The sequence below is a fragment of the Coregonus clupeaformis genome, chromosome 31 (genome assembly GCF_020615455.1).
Source record: "Coregonus clupeaformis isolate EN_2021a chromosome 31, ASM2061545v1, whole genome shotgun sequence".
NCBI classification, from domain to species: domain Eukaryota; kingdom Metazoa; phylum Chordata; class Actinopteri; order Salmoniformes; family Salmonidae; genus Coregonus; species Coregonus clupeaformis.
In genome coordinates this window covers 38,217,573-38,233,167 of record NC_059222.1, presented here as the reverse complement: position 1 = coordinate 38,233,167, position 15,595 = coordinate 38,217,573, and the positions used below count along the sequence as shown (strand labels likewise).

At 41.1% G+C, this 15,595-nt stretch overlaps 2 protein-coding genes across 2 annotated transcripts in view; both read right to left on the bottom strand.

Annotated features, from left to right (window-relative positions):
- Positions 1 to 804: 804 nt before the first annotated feature.
- Positions 805 to 3,839, bottom strand: LOC121547687 (mitochondrial pyruvate carrier 1-like). Its single transcript, XM_041859079.2, has 5 exons — positions 3,630 to 3,839; positions 3,170 to 3,173; positions 2,852 to 2,948; positions 1,846 to 1,978; positions 805 to 1,349 (listed from the first exon to the last, which is right to left on the bottom strand). The coding sequence occupies exons 1-5, from the start codon at positions 3,698 to 3,700 to the stop codon at positions 1,328 to 1,330; spliced, it is 327 nt and encodes a 108-aa protein (XP_041715013.1). The 5' UTR covers positions 3,701 to 3,839; the 3' UTR covers positions 805 to 1,327.
- A 4,199-nt stretch (positions 3,840 to 8,038) lies between these two features.
- Positions 8,039 to 15,595, bottom strand: part of LOC121547686 (ribosomal protein S6 kinase alpha-2) — a 40,929-nt gene continuing 33,372 nt past the window's right edge. Inside the window, exons 17-21 of the mRNA XM_041859078.1 lie at positions 11,580 to 11,741; positions 11,418 to 11,494; positions 9,723 to 9,840; positions 9,404 to 9,541; positions 8,039 to 8,963 (exon numbers count right to left, since the gene is read on the bottom strand). Of these exons, the coding sequence (XP_041715012.1) occupies positions 8,838 to 8,963; positions 9,404 to 9,541; positions 9,723 to 9,840; positions 11,418 to 11,494; positions 11,580 to 11,741 (621 nt within the window). The 3' untranslated portion in view covers positions 8,039 to 8,837. The remainder of the gene's footprint in view (positions 8,964 to 9,403; positions 9,542 to 9,722; positions 9,841 to 11,417; positions 11,495 to 11,579; positions 11,742 to 15,595) is intronic.

Below are 15,595 nucleotides of genomic sequence, written 5' to 3'. Positions count from 1 at the left end.
CAGAACTGGGACATTTTCAGCTTACAGGAATTGTGTACAGATCCTTGCAACACGGGCCGTGCATTATCATGCTGAAACATGAGGTGATGGCGGCGGATGAATGGCACGACAATGGGCCTCAGGATCTCGTCCCGCGAACTCTGTGCATTCAAATTGCCATCGATAAAATGCAATCGTGTCCGTTGTCTGTAGCTTATGCATGCCAATACCATAACCCCACTGCCACCATGGGGCACTGTTCAAGGTTAACATCAGCAAACCGCTCGCCCACACAACGCCATACACGTGGTATGCGATTGTGAGGCCGGTTGGACGTACTGCCAAATTCTCTAAAACGATGTTGGTAGAGAAATTAACATTCAGTTCTCTGGCAACAGCTCTAGTGGACATTTCTGAAGTCAGCATGTCAATTGCACACTCCCTCAAAACTTTAGACATCTGTGGCATTGTGTTGTGACAAACCTGCACATTTTAGAGTGGCATTTTATTTTCCCCAGCACAAGGTGCACCTGTGTAATGATCATGCTGTTTAATCAGCTTCTTGATATGCCACATCTGTCAGGTGGATGGATTATCTCATTCAACGGCTTGATGATTAGTTGACAAGTTAAATCAGGTGTGCTTGTCCAGGGTCACAATAAAAAAGTATACTTTTAATTAGAAGTAAAATATTAAAGTCGCTTTAAATTAAAATATATATATAATTTTAAAAAACAAATGTAGGGATCTGGCAGTTCTTGGGTGAAGGTCTACCACAGCTTTAGAGTTATCAGTCTTTATGAAGGTAAAAGTTAAATCAGCCACTTCAAGGATATCAGACAGTTTATTATACATTATGGTCAGTGTAAGAGGAAGTTCAATTTATGGTACATAGATAAGGGTTTATTAATTATCTTCAGGAATAACACTACCATGGCAACACAACAGAGTACCACTTTTATTGCCTGTACATTCTGATAATGATTGTGTTATTGGTATAGCTAATATATTTATTAAAATGAGGACATGCCAAACAGTAAATATTTGTGTTATAGACCATCTCTTTAAAAGACACCCATCTGTAACAGGGCCTCACTAGACTCCATCCATTTCATTCGTTTGTGCGTAAAAAACATAATGCAGAACTAATCTATTCATTGACCTTATATACCGGAAGAAACAGGCATGGTGATCTTCAACAGCAGTTTAATCTATATTAACAATTTTTAAGTGAATAGTTTTACATAGGTATGCAATGATGAGATTAAAATGGCCATACACCTGAAAACCATAGGGTCAAACTATGCTGATTTCCTAATGAAACTATATATTCTGCATTTGTCCATCACTAAGAAGACTTCTTCTCCATGCTGGAAAGAAGGAAAAAAATCCATCAAAATTACTGGAAATACACGTTCTGTAGAACAGCATTATGTCTAAATGACATATGAAATTATAACCAGTGACAATGTTTCATTATCTATGTGTAGACAGTATGGGAGAGACTGAAGTTAAGATGTTATCATGTATATGGATAAAACAAATGATGTTATGAAGTACTGTGCTTCCATGTTGTACATTCTCAGTTAATTTGATGTCAAATTTCAACATATTCTTGTATGGAAAAGTCCTAAAAGATATTTGGGCTTCAAAGCTGTGGCATTGAAATATCAGTCTATTATACCCAAAGAAAGAACCCCAAAGAAGTTGTTACTGACAGGAGACACCATCTGAGCAGTGAATAAATCACGTTTGTTTTGAGGTTGTTGTTGCCTGGTGCTTTGTAACCAGAGTGCAATGCGGGTACAAACCAAAACAAGTTTTGCACTGAAATTAGCAAATCAGTACAGTGAAATGTGAGCTTACTTGTATTTGATAAGTCGTGATCCTTGAATGAGCTGGGCGGTCTCATTGGTTAGGTGGCAACCGAAGAGGAGCCAATTCCTTGGCTGAACTTTGTATGCAAACCTCATAAACAGGAGGGAGTAGCAAGTCAAAGCTGCAGGGGGAAAAACACAAAAAAAAAAACCAAAAAAATTATAAGGAATTAACAGCCACTTGAAACGTCCATATCTTTAGGACAACCTTATCAGGAAACCCAACATTTTCTTGCATCGTGTCAGACTTCAGGAAAGGATTATGAAGTTCAAAGAAGAATGTTAAACTATTGTAATTCTACATTATCAAAGCATGAAGGGTCATTCCACCTCAAAAAGCACAAGAAACAGGATTGAGACACCCACCATCTCAGATTGGGCTGAAATCGTTTCTGTAGTTACAAACAGATAAGATTAGCATTCCTGTTTTTTGGGGGGGATTGAAATATAATTTGATCTAAGAGAAATTAAGCTGGAAGATGATCAGTCATTTTTAAATGTATAGGATTCGTATAATCTCCAATAAATATAGTACCTAACATCTGATTTGGACAATCATTTGGAATCAAATAAAATGATCAAAAGCAACCCTAACCATTTTATTGTATTCCTTAAGTCTTACTCAATAGTAGGATGAAGTTTGGTCTATATCAGATGTTGGGTACTATATTTATTAAATATTATGTGAATCCTATAAATTTAAAAAAGGGTCAATTTGGGTGCAAACCTATTAGCTTCATTTGTTCAGAGATCAAATTACATTTCAACAAAATAATGTTGCAAGTATGCTAATCTTATCAGTTTCTAACTACAGAAATGATTTCAGAACAATTTGTGATGGTGGGTGTCATGGCTTGCTGAAATGAAATGGAATGACTCTGGAGTTATTCAACAAGAGTGACTATCAATCCCTGGCAGAAACGTGTCCCTAATGTTAGGCTATAGCTAAACATTAGCCATTGTGTTGTGTCTATGTTTCAGTATCGGTGTCTCACCAAAGGTCATTCTTCCACTGATAATCTCAGGGCTTTTCTTCATGTCACTGATGGCAGCAATTGGCAGACCCCAGTTGGCCACAGGTCCCCAGAAGTGCTGGAATAGAAGTATAAAACTACATTTTAAGGAACAAGGAATATAAAGAGCAACAAGGTTAATGTAAGGGTCATATTTATTCAAGCTGACATAGCAATTATACAGTCTCACCAACTACCTAATAGACGAGTATATCTGCAATGGTCAATGTAGCCGAAATATTCTGTGATTTTAATAGACAAAAACAAAACTAGCCTACACAATGAACAGAGAGTACTTACTGTGCTTATTTTGAAAGTTCCCATGAGGACACCAAGATGACAGCCATAACACAAAATGAGTTTTGGTTAGAGGGATATGCCTATTCCTAAAGAAAAACAACCAACACTTCACAGCCTGCCTGGGCTAACTAATAATACTCACAGGGCTCACATCACCGGAAACATATCAGCAGGATAGTTTGACAGCTAGTTAGCTTCGGTGATAGCAACAACATTCAAGAGCAAACGTCCTTCAAGCCGGACACGTCGTTAGAAACATATGTACAAACAACCGTTGACTGTGGTAACGTTACACTAGCTACAGATGTGCACACGAATTTACAACTAGCTAGCTCGCTTTGTTTGATAATTAATTTAGCTAACGTTAACTGTCTACTGTTAGCTAGCTTGCTTGCTAGTCGCTACATTAAAATTGATCTCGTTAGCTAGCTCTCTTCCAGATCTTCCAAGTGTGTCTTACCTCATCAAATACTCTCTGAACTCCTTGCTTTTAAGATGGTCAACAGCTTTGCGTGCCAAAGTACCTGCCATGGCTTCGGATTGTGGTGGTTCGCAGTGCAAAGGAAATTATAACTATTGGAATGTATAAACTGAATAAATACAGCTTAGCGTAGAGGACACTAGTGGTCACAGTTCTTCACCAAAACATTATCTGTACGACACTGTCGCAATTACTCAGTTAGGACGCCTCTCATTGGTGTTGCTATGCAATCTCACCATATCCGGCCTCATGGTGATGACCCGCCCCTACTTTCTGAGATTGTGCCACTGATCCAGGATCAGCAACTCGGCTCTCTTGGTAGGTACTACACATCCTGCTCAAGAATAGCTGCTGAACTGGTTACACCACAATTCTCAGAGGGAGGTGACCCTGTATTCATCACTTATTGGCTCAAACACTTTCCACCTTTAAAACACGTTGAACCGGGACACAGTAATGCACTAGACTGACCAAAATGTCATAATGTCATTGGACGAAATTCTCTTACGTTTTCAAATCCAATCAGTTTACCACGTTGATTCAACGTCATCACAATCTATGTTTTGGTTGAAACGACGTGGAAACCAATTTTTACCCAGTGAAAGAACGCAGCTTTTTTTTCTAATGCCCTGATTAGAGATTTTAAACCTGAGCCACAGGCTGGGACATTACATTGTCAGGGCAGGTACTGAGAGATTTGGGATTGTGAAGAGTACAATTACAATGACTACCACAGACTCGACCTCAGTTTAGAAAGTAATCTGTCCTCCACTGTCCCTCTCACTCGCCCCCAAAATGTGTCCTATCAGTGGTAGACAGGAGAGGTACCACAGTCAAATCAAATCAAATCAAATTGTATTTGTCACATACACGTGTTTAGCAGATGTTATAGCGGGTGTAGCGAAATGCTTTTGCTTCTAGCTCCGACAGTGCAGTAATATCTAACAAGTAATATCTAACAATTTCACAACATATACCTAATACACACAAATCTAGTAAGGAATGGAATTTAAGAACATATACATATATGGACAAGCAATGACAGAGCAGCATGGACTAAGATACAGTATAATATTATAGAATAGAATGCAGTATATACATATGAGATGAGTAGTGCAAGATATGTAAACATATTAAAGTGACTGTAAACATTATTAAATCAAATCAAATCAAATCAAATCACATTTTATTGGCCACATGCGCCGAATACAACAGGTGCAGACATTACAGTGAAATGCTTACTTACAGCCCTTAAACAACAGTGCATTTATTTTTAATAAAAAAGTAAAATAAAACAACAACAAAAAAGTGTTGAGAAAAAAAGAGCAGAATTAAAATAAAAGAACAGTAGGGAGGCTATATATACAGGGGGGTACCGGTGCAGAGTCAATGTGCGGGGGCACCGGCTAGTTGAGGTAGTTGAAGTAATATGTACATGTGGGTAGAGTTAAAGTGACTGTGCATAAATAAGTAACAGAGTAGCAGCAGCGTAAAAAGATGGGGTGGGGGTGGGGGGTGGGGGTGGGGGAGCAGTGCAAATAGTCTGGGTAGCCATGATTAGCTGTTCAGGAGTCATATGGCTTGGGGGTAGAAGCTGTTGAGAAGTCTTTTGGACCTAGACTTGGCACTCCGGTACCGCTTGCCATGCGGTAGCAGAGAGAACAGTCTATGACTAGGGTGGCTGGAGTCTTTGACAATTTTGAGGGCCTTCCTCTGACACCGCCTGGTATAGACGTCCTGGATAGCAGGAAGCTTGGCCCCAGTAATGTACCGGGCCGTACGCACTACCCTCTGTAGTGCCTTGCGGTCGGAGGCCAAGCAGTTGCCATACCAGGCGGTGATGCAACCAGTCAGGATGCTCTCGATGGTGCAGCTGTATAATTTTTTGAGGATCTGAGGACCCATGCCAAATCTTTTCAGTCTCCTGAGGGGGAATAGGCTTTTGTCGTGCCCTCTTCACGACTTGTCTTGGTGTGTTTGGACCATGATAGTTCATTGGTGATGTGGACACCAAGGAACTTGAAGCTCTCAACCTGTTCCACTACAGCCCTGTCGATGAGAATGGGGGCGTGCTCAGTCCTCTTTTTTTTCCCTGTAGTCCACAATCATCTCCTTTGTCTTGGTCACGTTGAGGGAGAGGTTGTTATCCTGGCACCACACGGCCAGGTCTCTGACCTCCTCCCTATAGGCTGTCTCATCGTTGTCGGTGATCAGGCCTACCACTGTTGTGTCGTCGGCAAACTTAATGATGGTGTTGGAGTCGTGCCTGGCCATGCAGTCATGGGTGAACAGGGAGTACAGGAGGGGACTTAGCACGCACCCCTGAGGGGCCCCCGTGTTGAGGATCAGTGTGGCAGATGTGTTGTTACCTACCCTTAGGTATTCATTTACCCTTAGGTATCCATTTCTTAAAGTGGCCAGTGATTTCAATAGGCAGCAGCAGCCTCTAATGTGCTAGTGATGGCTATTTAACAGTCCTTAACAGATGGCCTTGAGATAGAAGCTGTTTTTCATTCTCGGTCCCAGCTTTGATGCACCTGTACTGACCTCGCCTTCTGGATGATAGCGGAGTGAACAGGCAGTGGCAGTGCAAATGTTCTACCGATCTAATAATGTATTGTTATTTTTTGTTACTGTGAAACAGGTTCAACCAGGTTTCTAGCAAAGGTAAACCAAAATTGCATTCAATTAGGCCTAGCTTGAATAAAATGACCATAATATTACTATAATAAATGATATAATGACATTTAGCAGATGCTTTTATCCTAAGCAACTTACAGTAGTGTATGCATACATTTATTGTATGGGTAGCCCCGGGAGGAAGTCACCCTTGCATTGTGAATACTCTGCCATGCAGGACCACAAATTGTCCACAAGCTGACAAGGGCCACTGTGTGTATGCCTGAGCCAATCATCACAAAATATCAACACAACAGAGGTTCTTTCCCACTTGATTTATTTGTAAAGTTTTGGCATGCACTGCCAATACAAATAAAATAGTTAGGTAACCTATACAGTATATACAGTCCTACCAGCACACTAGTTTCACAATGTTACTTTTTAGCTACTTACTTTACAGTGGTTTAGAGACAATAGTGTGTCTTCACTTGAGGGCTTGATGACTGAACAACACAGAGCTGGAGACTCTTTGAATCAATTATCTTCTCAGAAGTACCTTCAGCATGCAGATCTATACAAGCCACAGCAGCACAAGGAGAGGCATTGATCAAGGTTATCTATTGTGTGATTCTATGGGGATCTCTCTTTAATATTGAATTTTAGAAGTTATTCAGTGAAGCTTTGTGAAAACAGAAATTGTTAAGGCTCACTGTGCATTAGGCTTTAAGGCTTTTTACATGTTGTACTGTCAAAATTATGAATATATTCAAAAAATTATGAATATATTCTAAAGGTAAGTGTGTGGTATTTATCCTATGTAATATATTTTGTCATATTATCCCATATTCTTAATATTATGGTGCAACTAAAGCTCCATTGTGTGCTTAAATTGAATAATAAACCATTCCTGAATCCTGTGTACTTGTAATTCTATAATATGTTAATGTATGGGTACACTGAAAACACTGTTGGGATTTCTGGTGTTTGTTTCACACAGCTTCTTTACCACCTGTCTTGTACCTAAATCATAAACATAAAGGCATCCAAGGTGGCATTCTACTGTAGGTGTTTTATGAACACTAAATCAACCCACTCATATTGGTTACATAATGTTTTAAGATTAATCTCTGTTGGTATATTTGCAACAACAACAAAAAAAGTTATTTTACAGACAGAAAACAAGGTAATGCTAATAAACGCATATCAATGTATCCGCTACTACAACACATACGTCCCTCCAAAAAGTAATTTACCTAACACATAGTACACTTCAGATCAGGAAAAAACCCTTAAATCTGTCATGTATTTAAAATTAAATAAATGGACATAAACATAAATTAATACAGAAACATAATGGATAATGTAGAAACAATAAGTATATTTGTTTGATAAAATAACTTAAATAAGTCACATTTACACAATAAATATAACTTGCATTGACAATTTATAATGGGTCTGTTTTCAGTACACCTCCCGAAAACAAAACAAGTAGAATATTATGTTAGAAATTGCCAAAACGATCAAAAGCATCCAACATAATGCACACTAGATTTTTATAAACAAAATAATATTGAACTGTAAGATACAGAAAATAAATATTGTACACTACAGTGTGTCTAACCTTATGTATCAACCTGAAAGTTAAAGACTGATGCAGACCAGTGGAGGCTGCTGAGGGGACGACGGCTCATAATAATGGCTGGAATGGAGTCAATGGAGTGGTATCAAATATGGTTTCCATGTGGTTGATACCATTCCATTGACTCCATTCCATCCATTACTATGAGCCGTCCTCCTTCAGCAGCCTCCACTGATGCAGACATTTACTCTTTGTACTCATTCAGCTATTTCAGTTAGTTTTTTAAAATGTCTATACTAACTGTAGATTTCTGGATTGCTACAAAATGTACCAACGTATCCTTAGCAGCTGTAACTGAACTTTTATCTGTCAGCAATTACTCTCCCAAATGTAGAACAGTAAAAGTAACATTCCAACATGCTTATTTTCAGACACAGGGAAAAATACAGATGCTGTCTGATGTTGATAAAATCTCGTAAAATGTGTATCATGTAGTTATAAACTACAAGCTGTTCTAGACTTCTTTGTTACAGCCTTTATGACAAAGTGTCAACTCAACGTTGCATAAGATTACTTGGTCTCCTAGACAATATAATTCTAAACATACTCTACATAATACACAGGTGTCAATTAAAAACAGTTTCAGATGGCACCTAAAGGAAAGGGCAAATATGAATGAATAAAATATATTAACGTTACATTTCTTCAATACCAATGACACATTTAAGAACATTTGAACAGCATTCTGCTTTGTCTTTGATGCCACCATTTGTTTAGAGTGCATCTAAAATCTGTAAAGATTCCTGTCTTAGTGCAACAATGTGATGTATCTTCTCTACAATTTTTGTTTTTCTTGTGACAAGTGGCTCCTTTTCCTCTCACTACTGTAGACTTCCTGGTTCTTTGGACGGGAACTTAAACCAGTGTCTGATGAAAGTCATTGCACTTTGACCCATTTTCAAGCTGTCCCTGAATCATCTATGAGGGTGCTATAAACAAGTGGATGTGAGTCTCTTCATTCCTCTTCTCTGGGCCAAACTTGAACACTGCACAGGCTCCAGCTTTGGGGCCAGAGGCGAACGATTCAAAGCCAAGTATGTTGCAGCCATTGCTCCCTAGGGTGACAGAGAAAACACTTATTTAAAGTATATAGAACTGCATAATTAAGGGGGCAAAGCGGGTACAGTATGTGAACCGTTAAGCAGGTTTCAAATGACTTTTGCTGACGTAGAGAAGAATGCAAAAGTTCTACATGTAATGGTAGATCTGTACACAGGGTGGCAGTAGAATGACAACGGCACTTCTACAGAGGACAAATTCATTTTGTGAGAGACCTTTCATCAGTCAGAGAGCTTTAGAAGACAATGTTGCTTGTGATGCTTAACAATAACTATCACAATTAGCTAACATAATTTGCTTAGTGACAAAGATCGACTAGCCTGGTCAACCAGTTAAACCGCTGGGCTGAGGTGAAACAATGTGGTCAGCCTGTTTTACCAGGCTAGGGATTGGCACTATGTCAGGTTTGGGCTTTTCATCAGGTTTTCCTCCTTACCTTAACAAGCTGTACATCCTGTCTGATGAGCTGACACTGAGACAGCTCTTCTCGGTTGACTATCCACTGGTGTCTGAGGACCTGGGGAGCCGTCAGCCGTTGGTGTGGATCCACATGGAGCATCTTAGTGACTATGTCCTATTGGAACCCAATATAGAAATAGTCCAGTTAGGACCAGTATGAAATGCAGCATTGCAGCTAAACCAATGTGGATGGGATTTAATTTCAGACTTCATTGTAAAACAATTGGATGTGAACTGCATTTATTCATCATTAAATCAACAGTGATGTACTATTAATGAAGGACAAATAACCACACCTTTGCAGCATCAGAAACCGTATTCCAGTTTCCGCCGGTGAGGGCATATTTTCCGCTACCAATGCGAGCCAGTATTTCCTCCGGGGTGTCATCAGGACCGTTGGCAAACGGGGTGAAGCTGTAAGCACAAGGGTGAAGAAGGACAGGACAATCAAACACTTTTCAATCAAACTTCCCTGCTCTACAGTACTGAATGTGCTTTACTGTTACACAGTAAGAATTATGTATGTGGGTTTGTTTGAATTTGGGGTCTTAGTATCTAGGTGTTTGTGAGGTACGATTCTCCAAGACCTCGGCTGAGCTATTTTTAGAAGTAATATGAAGAATGACGTCTAAACAGTCGCCCACTGGGAACAGACGTCAGTTTAACGTCTAGTTTTGATTTACATTTGGTTGAGTTGTCAACTAACGTGAATTCATTGTGAAATCAACAACAAAATAATTCACCATGTAATTGGATTTAGGTTCAAAGTTGGTTGAAAAAAAGATAAAATTCCCTTACGTTTTCAAATACAATCAGTTTTCCACGTTGATTCAACGTCATCACATTGAATTGTTTGCTCGAAATGACATGGAAACAATGTTAATTCAACCAGTTTTTGCCCAGTGAAAGAATGCTGCTTTTTTCTAATGTATTATTAGAGATTTTAAACCTGAGCCACAGGCTGGGACATTAAATTGTCAGGGCAGGTCCTGAGAGATTTGGGATTGTGAAGAGTACAATTACAATGACTACCACAGACTCGACCTCAGCTTAGAAAGTAATCTGTCCTCCACTGTCCCTCTCACTGTCCCAAAAATGAGTCATTCAATCAGTGGTAGCCAGGAGAGGTAGCACAGTGCAAATGTTATACCGATTTCCACCCAATAATTCATTATTCTTTTTTGTTACTGTGAAACAGGTTCAACCAGGAATTCATTGTTATTTTTTGTTACTGTGAAACAGGTTCAACCAGGAATTCATTGTTATTTTTTGTTACTGTGAAACAGGTTCAACCAGGTTTCTAGCAAAGGTAAACTGTCACTTAGAGGAACTTTGAGTCCCCTGGGTCTTACACTATGTTTAACAAGGGTAAAGGGAAATTGGGATATCAATGGTCTGACCCTGCTCAGTGTTCAGTCTTCTTAAGGTTTAAATAAACCAGTGAATTAGTCTTACCCTTCAAGGTTTAAATAAACCAGTGAATTAGTCTTACCCTTCAAGGTTTAAATAAACCAGTGAATTTAGCTTACATTTAGATTTTAGTCATTTAGCAGACGCTCTTATCCAGAGCGACTTACAGGAGCAATTAGGGTTAAGTGCCTTGCTCAAGGGCACATCGACAGACTTTTCACCTAGTCGGCTCGGGGATTAGAACCAGCAACCTTTCGGTTACTGGCACAACGCTCTTAACCACTAAGCTATCTGCCGGCCCAGATCTGCCGGCCCTGCTTACCCTACCAGGTTTAAGTAAACCAGCGAATTAGGCTTACCCTGCCAGGTTTAAATAAACCAGTGAATTAGGCTTACCCTGCCAGGTTTAAATAAACCAGTGAATTAGGCTTACCCTGCCAGGTTTAAATAAACCAGTGAATTAGGCTTACCCTGCCAGGTTTAAATAAACCAGTGAATTAGGCTGACCCTGCCAGGTTTAAATAAACCGGTGAATTAGGCTGACCCTGCCAGGTTTAAATAAACCGGTGAATTAGGCTTACCCTGCGAGCATAGTGTAGAGTAGGATCCCCAAACTCCAGATGTCACAAGCAGCATCATACCCTTGCTTCTTCAGGACCTATGAAAGACATGGACAATCTTTGTCACATCACAATATAGGGATCTACTTGAAATAAATAAGAGCTGATCAAATGTCTCCTTACCTCTGGAGCCACAAAGTTTGCTGTGTAACACGGCGTCATGAGGAGACCGTTTTCTGCCCTTAATTGTTTGGCGAACCCAAAATCACATATTCGAATCGATTCAGGATCTCCCGTTTCATCCACATAGAGGAGGTTGCTTGGTTTCAGGTCTCGATGTACCACCTATAACAAAACAGACGAGCCAATAGGAATATGTCATAGGAGCGCTACTCCTTTCACTTCGATTTTAGTTGGACACATACAGGTAACTGCCAGAATAAAACAGGTAACTGCCAGAATAAAACAGGTAACTGCCAGAATAAAACAGGTAACTGCCAGAATAAAACAGGTAACTGCCAGAATAAAACAGGTAACTGCCAGAATAAAACAGGTAACTGCCAGAATAAAACAGGTAACTGCCAGAATAAAACAGGTAACTGCCAGAATAAAACAGGTAACTGCCAGAATAAAACAGGTAACTGCCAGAATAAAACATGTAACTGCCAGACTGGCAGAATAAAACAGGTAACTGCCAGAATAAAACAGGTAACTGCCAGACTACCAGAATAAAACAGGTAACTGCCAGAATAAAACAGGTAACTGCCAGAAGAAAACAGGTAACTGCCAGAATAAAGAAAACGAGGGATACAAAGTATATTGAAAGCAGGTGGTTCCACACAGGTGTGGTTCCTGATTTAATTAATCAATTAACATCCCATCATGCTTAGGGTCAAGTATAAAAAATGCCTAGTTGCCTGTTATTTTGGTTACCATGGCTAGAAGAGGAAGGAAGGCCAGAGGAAGACTATTCACTCAGCTACAGTCCGGCAAACGGTACCGGAGCATCGGCTCTCGGACCAACTGGCTCCAAGCTTCTATCCCCAAGCCATAAGACTGCCAAATAGGTATAAGACAGCTAAATAATTAATTAAATGGTTACCCGGACGATCTGCATTCACCCTATCTTGCACTGACTCTGTGCACACTCACAAGACTCTATATAACACACACACACACACACACACACACACACACACACACACACACACACACACACACACACACACACACACACACACACACACACACACATACACTGACACTCTCACACAAAACCCACACACATTCACATACCCCAACCAGAAGCCAAGGATTACAGGCAACATCCGCACTGAGCTAAAGTGTAGAGCTGCCGCTTTCAAGTAGCGGGACTCAAACCCAGACGCTTATAAGAAATCCTGCTATGCCCTCCGACGAACCATCAAACAGGCAAAGAGTCAATACCGGACTAAGATTGAATCGTACTACACCGGCTCTGACACTCGTCGGATGTGGCAGGGCTTGAAAACTATTACAGACTACAAAGGGAAGCACAGCCGCGAGCTGCCCAGTGACACAAGCCTACCAGACGAGCTAAATCACTTCTATGCTCGCTTCGAGGCAAGCAACACTGAAGCATGCATGAGAGCCCCAGCTGTTCCGGATGACTATGTGATCACGCTCTCCGTAGCCGATGTGAGTAAGACTTTTAAGCAGGTCAACATTCACAAGGCCGCAGGGCCAGACGGATTACCAGGACGTATACTCCAAGCATGTGCTGACCAACTGGCAAGTGTCTTCACTGACATTTTCAACATGTCCCTGACTGAGTCTGTAATACCAACATGTTTCAAGCAGACCACCATAGTCCCTGTGCCCAAGAACACTAAGATAACCTGCCTAAATAACTACCGACCCGTAGCACTCATGTCTGTAGCCATGAAGTGCTTTGAAAGGCTTGTCATGGCTCACATCAACAGCATTATCCCAGAAACCCTAGACCCACTCCAATTTGCATACCGCCCCAACAGATCCACAGATGATGCAATCTCTATTGCACTCCACACTGCCCTTTCCCACCTGGACAAGAGGAACACCTACGTGAGAATGCTGTTCATTGACTACAGCTCAGTGTTCAACACCATAGCGCCCTCAAAGCTCATCACTAAGCTAACGATCCTGGGACTAAACACCTCCCTCTGCAACTGGATCCTGGACTTCCTGACGGGCCGCCCCCAGGTGGTAAGGGTAGGCAACAACACATCTGCCACGCTGATCCTCAACACGGGGGCCCCTCAGGGGTGCGTGCTCAGTCCCCTCCTGTACTCCCTGTTCACCCATGACTGCATGGCCAGGCACGACTCCAACACCATCATTAAGTTTGCTGACGACACAACAGTGGTAGGCCTGATCACCGACAACGATGAGACAGCCTATAGGGAGGAGGTCAGAGACCTGGCCATGTGGTGCCAGGATAACAACCTCTCCCTCAACGTGATCAAGAAAAAGGAGATGATTGTGGACTACAGGAAAAAAAAGAGGACTGAGCACGACCCCATTCTGTAGTGGAACAGGGGCTGTAGTGGAACAGATTGAGAGCTTCAAGTTCCTTGGTGTCCACATCACCAACAAACTATCATGGTCCAAACACACCAAGACAGTCGTAAAGAGGGCACAACAAAGCCTTTTCCCCCTCAGGAGACTGAAAAGATTTGGCATGGGTCCTCAGATCCTCAAAAAGTTATACAGCTGCACCATCGAGAGCATCCTGACTGGTTGCATCACCGCCTGGTATGGCAACTGCTCGGCGTCCGACCGCAAGGCACTACAGAGGGTAGTGCGTATGGCCCAGTACATCACTGGGGCCAAGCTTCCTGCCATCCAGGACATGTATACCAGGCGGAAGGTCCTCAAAATTGTCAAAGACTCCAGCCACCCTAGTCATACAGTGTTCTCTCTGCTACCGCATGGCAAGCGGTACCGGAGCGCCAAGTCTAGGTCCAAAAGGCTTCTCAACAGCTTCTGCCCCCAAGCCATAAGACTCCTGAACAGCTAATCATGGCTACCCGGACTATTTGTACTGCCCCCCCACCCCCACCCCCTCTTTTACGCTGCTGCTACTCTGTCTATTATTTATGCATAGTCACTTTAACTCTACCCACATGTACATATTACCTCAATTACCTCGACTAGCCGGTGCCCCCGCACATTGACTCTGCACCGGTACCCCCCTGTATATAGCCTCCCTACTGTTATTTTATTTTACTGCTGCTCTTTAGTTATTTGCTTTTATTTTTTTACTTAACACGTATGAAAATGTATGCACTCACTAACTGTAAGTCACTCTGGATAAGAGCGTCTGCTAAATGACTAAAATGTTTTTAAAAATGTATTATTTTTTTATCTAAAAAAAAAGTTATAAATAAACAAATGCATTGTTGGTTAAGGGCTTGTAAGTAAGCATTTCACTGTAATGTCTACACTTGTTGTATTCGGCGCATGTGGCAAATACAATTTTATTTTATTTGATACACTACATATGCACACACACATTCACATAGACACGCATACCAACAAAAAACACACATGCACACACACCTTTGCACTCGTCATTTGCTGCTGCTACTCAATTTTTTATTTTACTCTTATTGTTATCTATCCTGATACCTAGTCACTTTACCCTGCCTTCATGTACATATCTACCTCATATACCTTATTATTATCTATCCTGATGCCTAGTCACTTTACCCTGCCTATATACTCTCTGTATAGAGCTCCACATTGATCTGGTACTGGTACTCTCTGTATATAGCTCCACATTGATCTGGTACTGGTACTCTCTGTATATAGCTGCACATTGATCTGGTACTGGTACTCCCTGTATATAGCTGCACATTGATCTGGTACTGGTACTCTCTGTATATAGCTCCACATTGATCTGGTACTGGTACTCCCTGTATAGAGCTCCACATTGATCTGATACTGGTACTCCCTGTATATAGCTCCACATTGATCTGGTACTGGTACTCTCTGTATATAGCTCCACATTGATCTGGTACTGGTACTCCCTGTATATAGCTCCACATTGATCTGATACTGGTACTCTCTGTATATAGCTCCACATTGATCGGGTACTGGTACTCTCTGTATATAGCTCCACATTGATCTGATACTGGTACTCTCTGTATATAGCTCCACATTGATCTGATACTGGTACT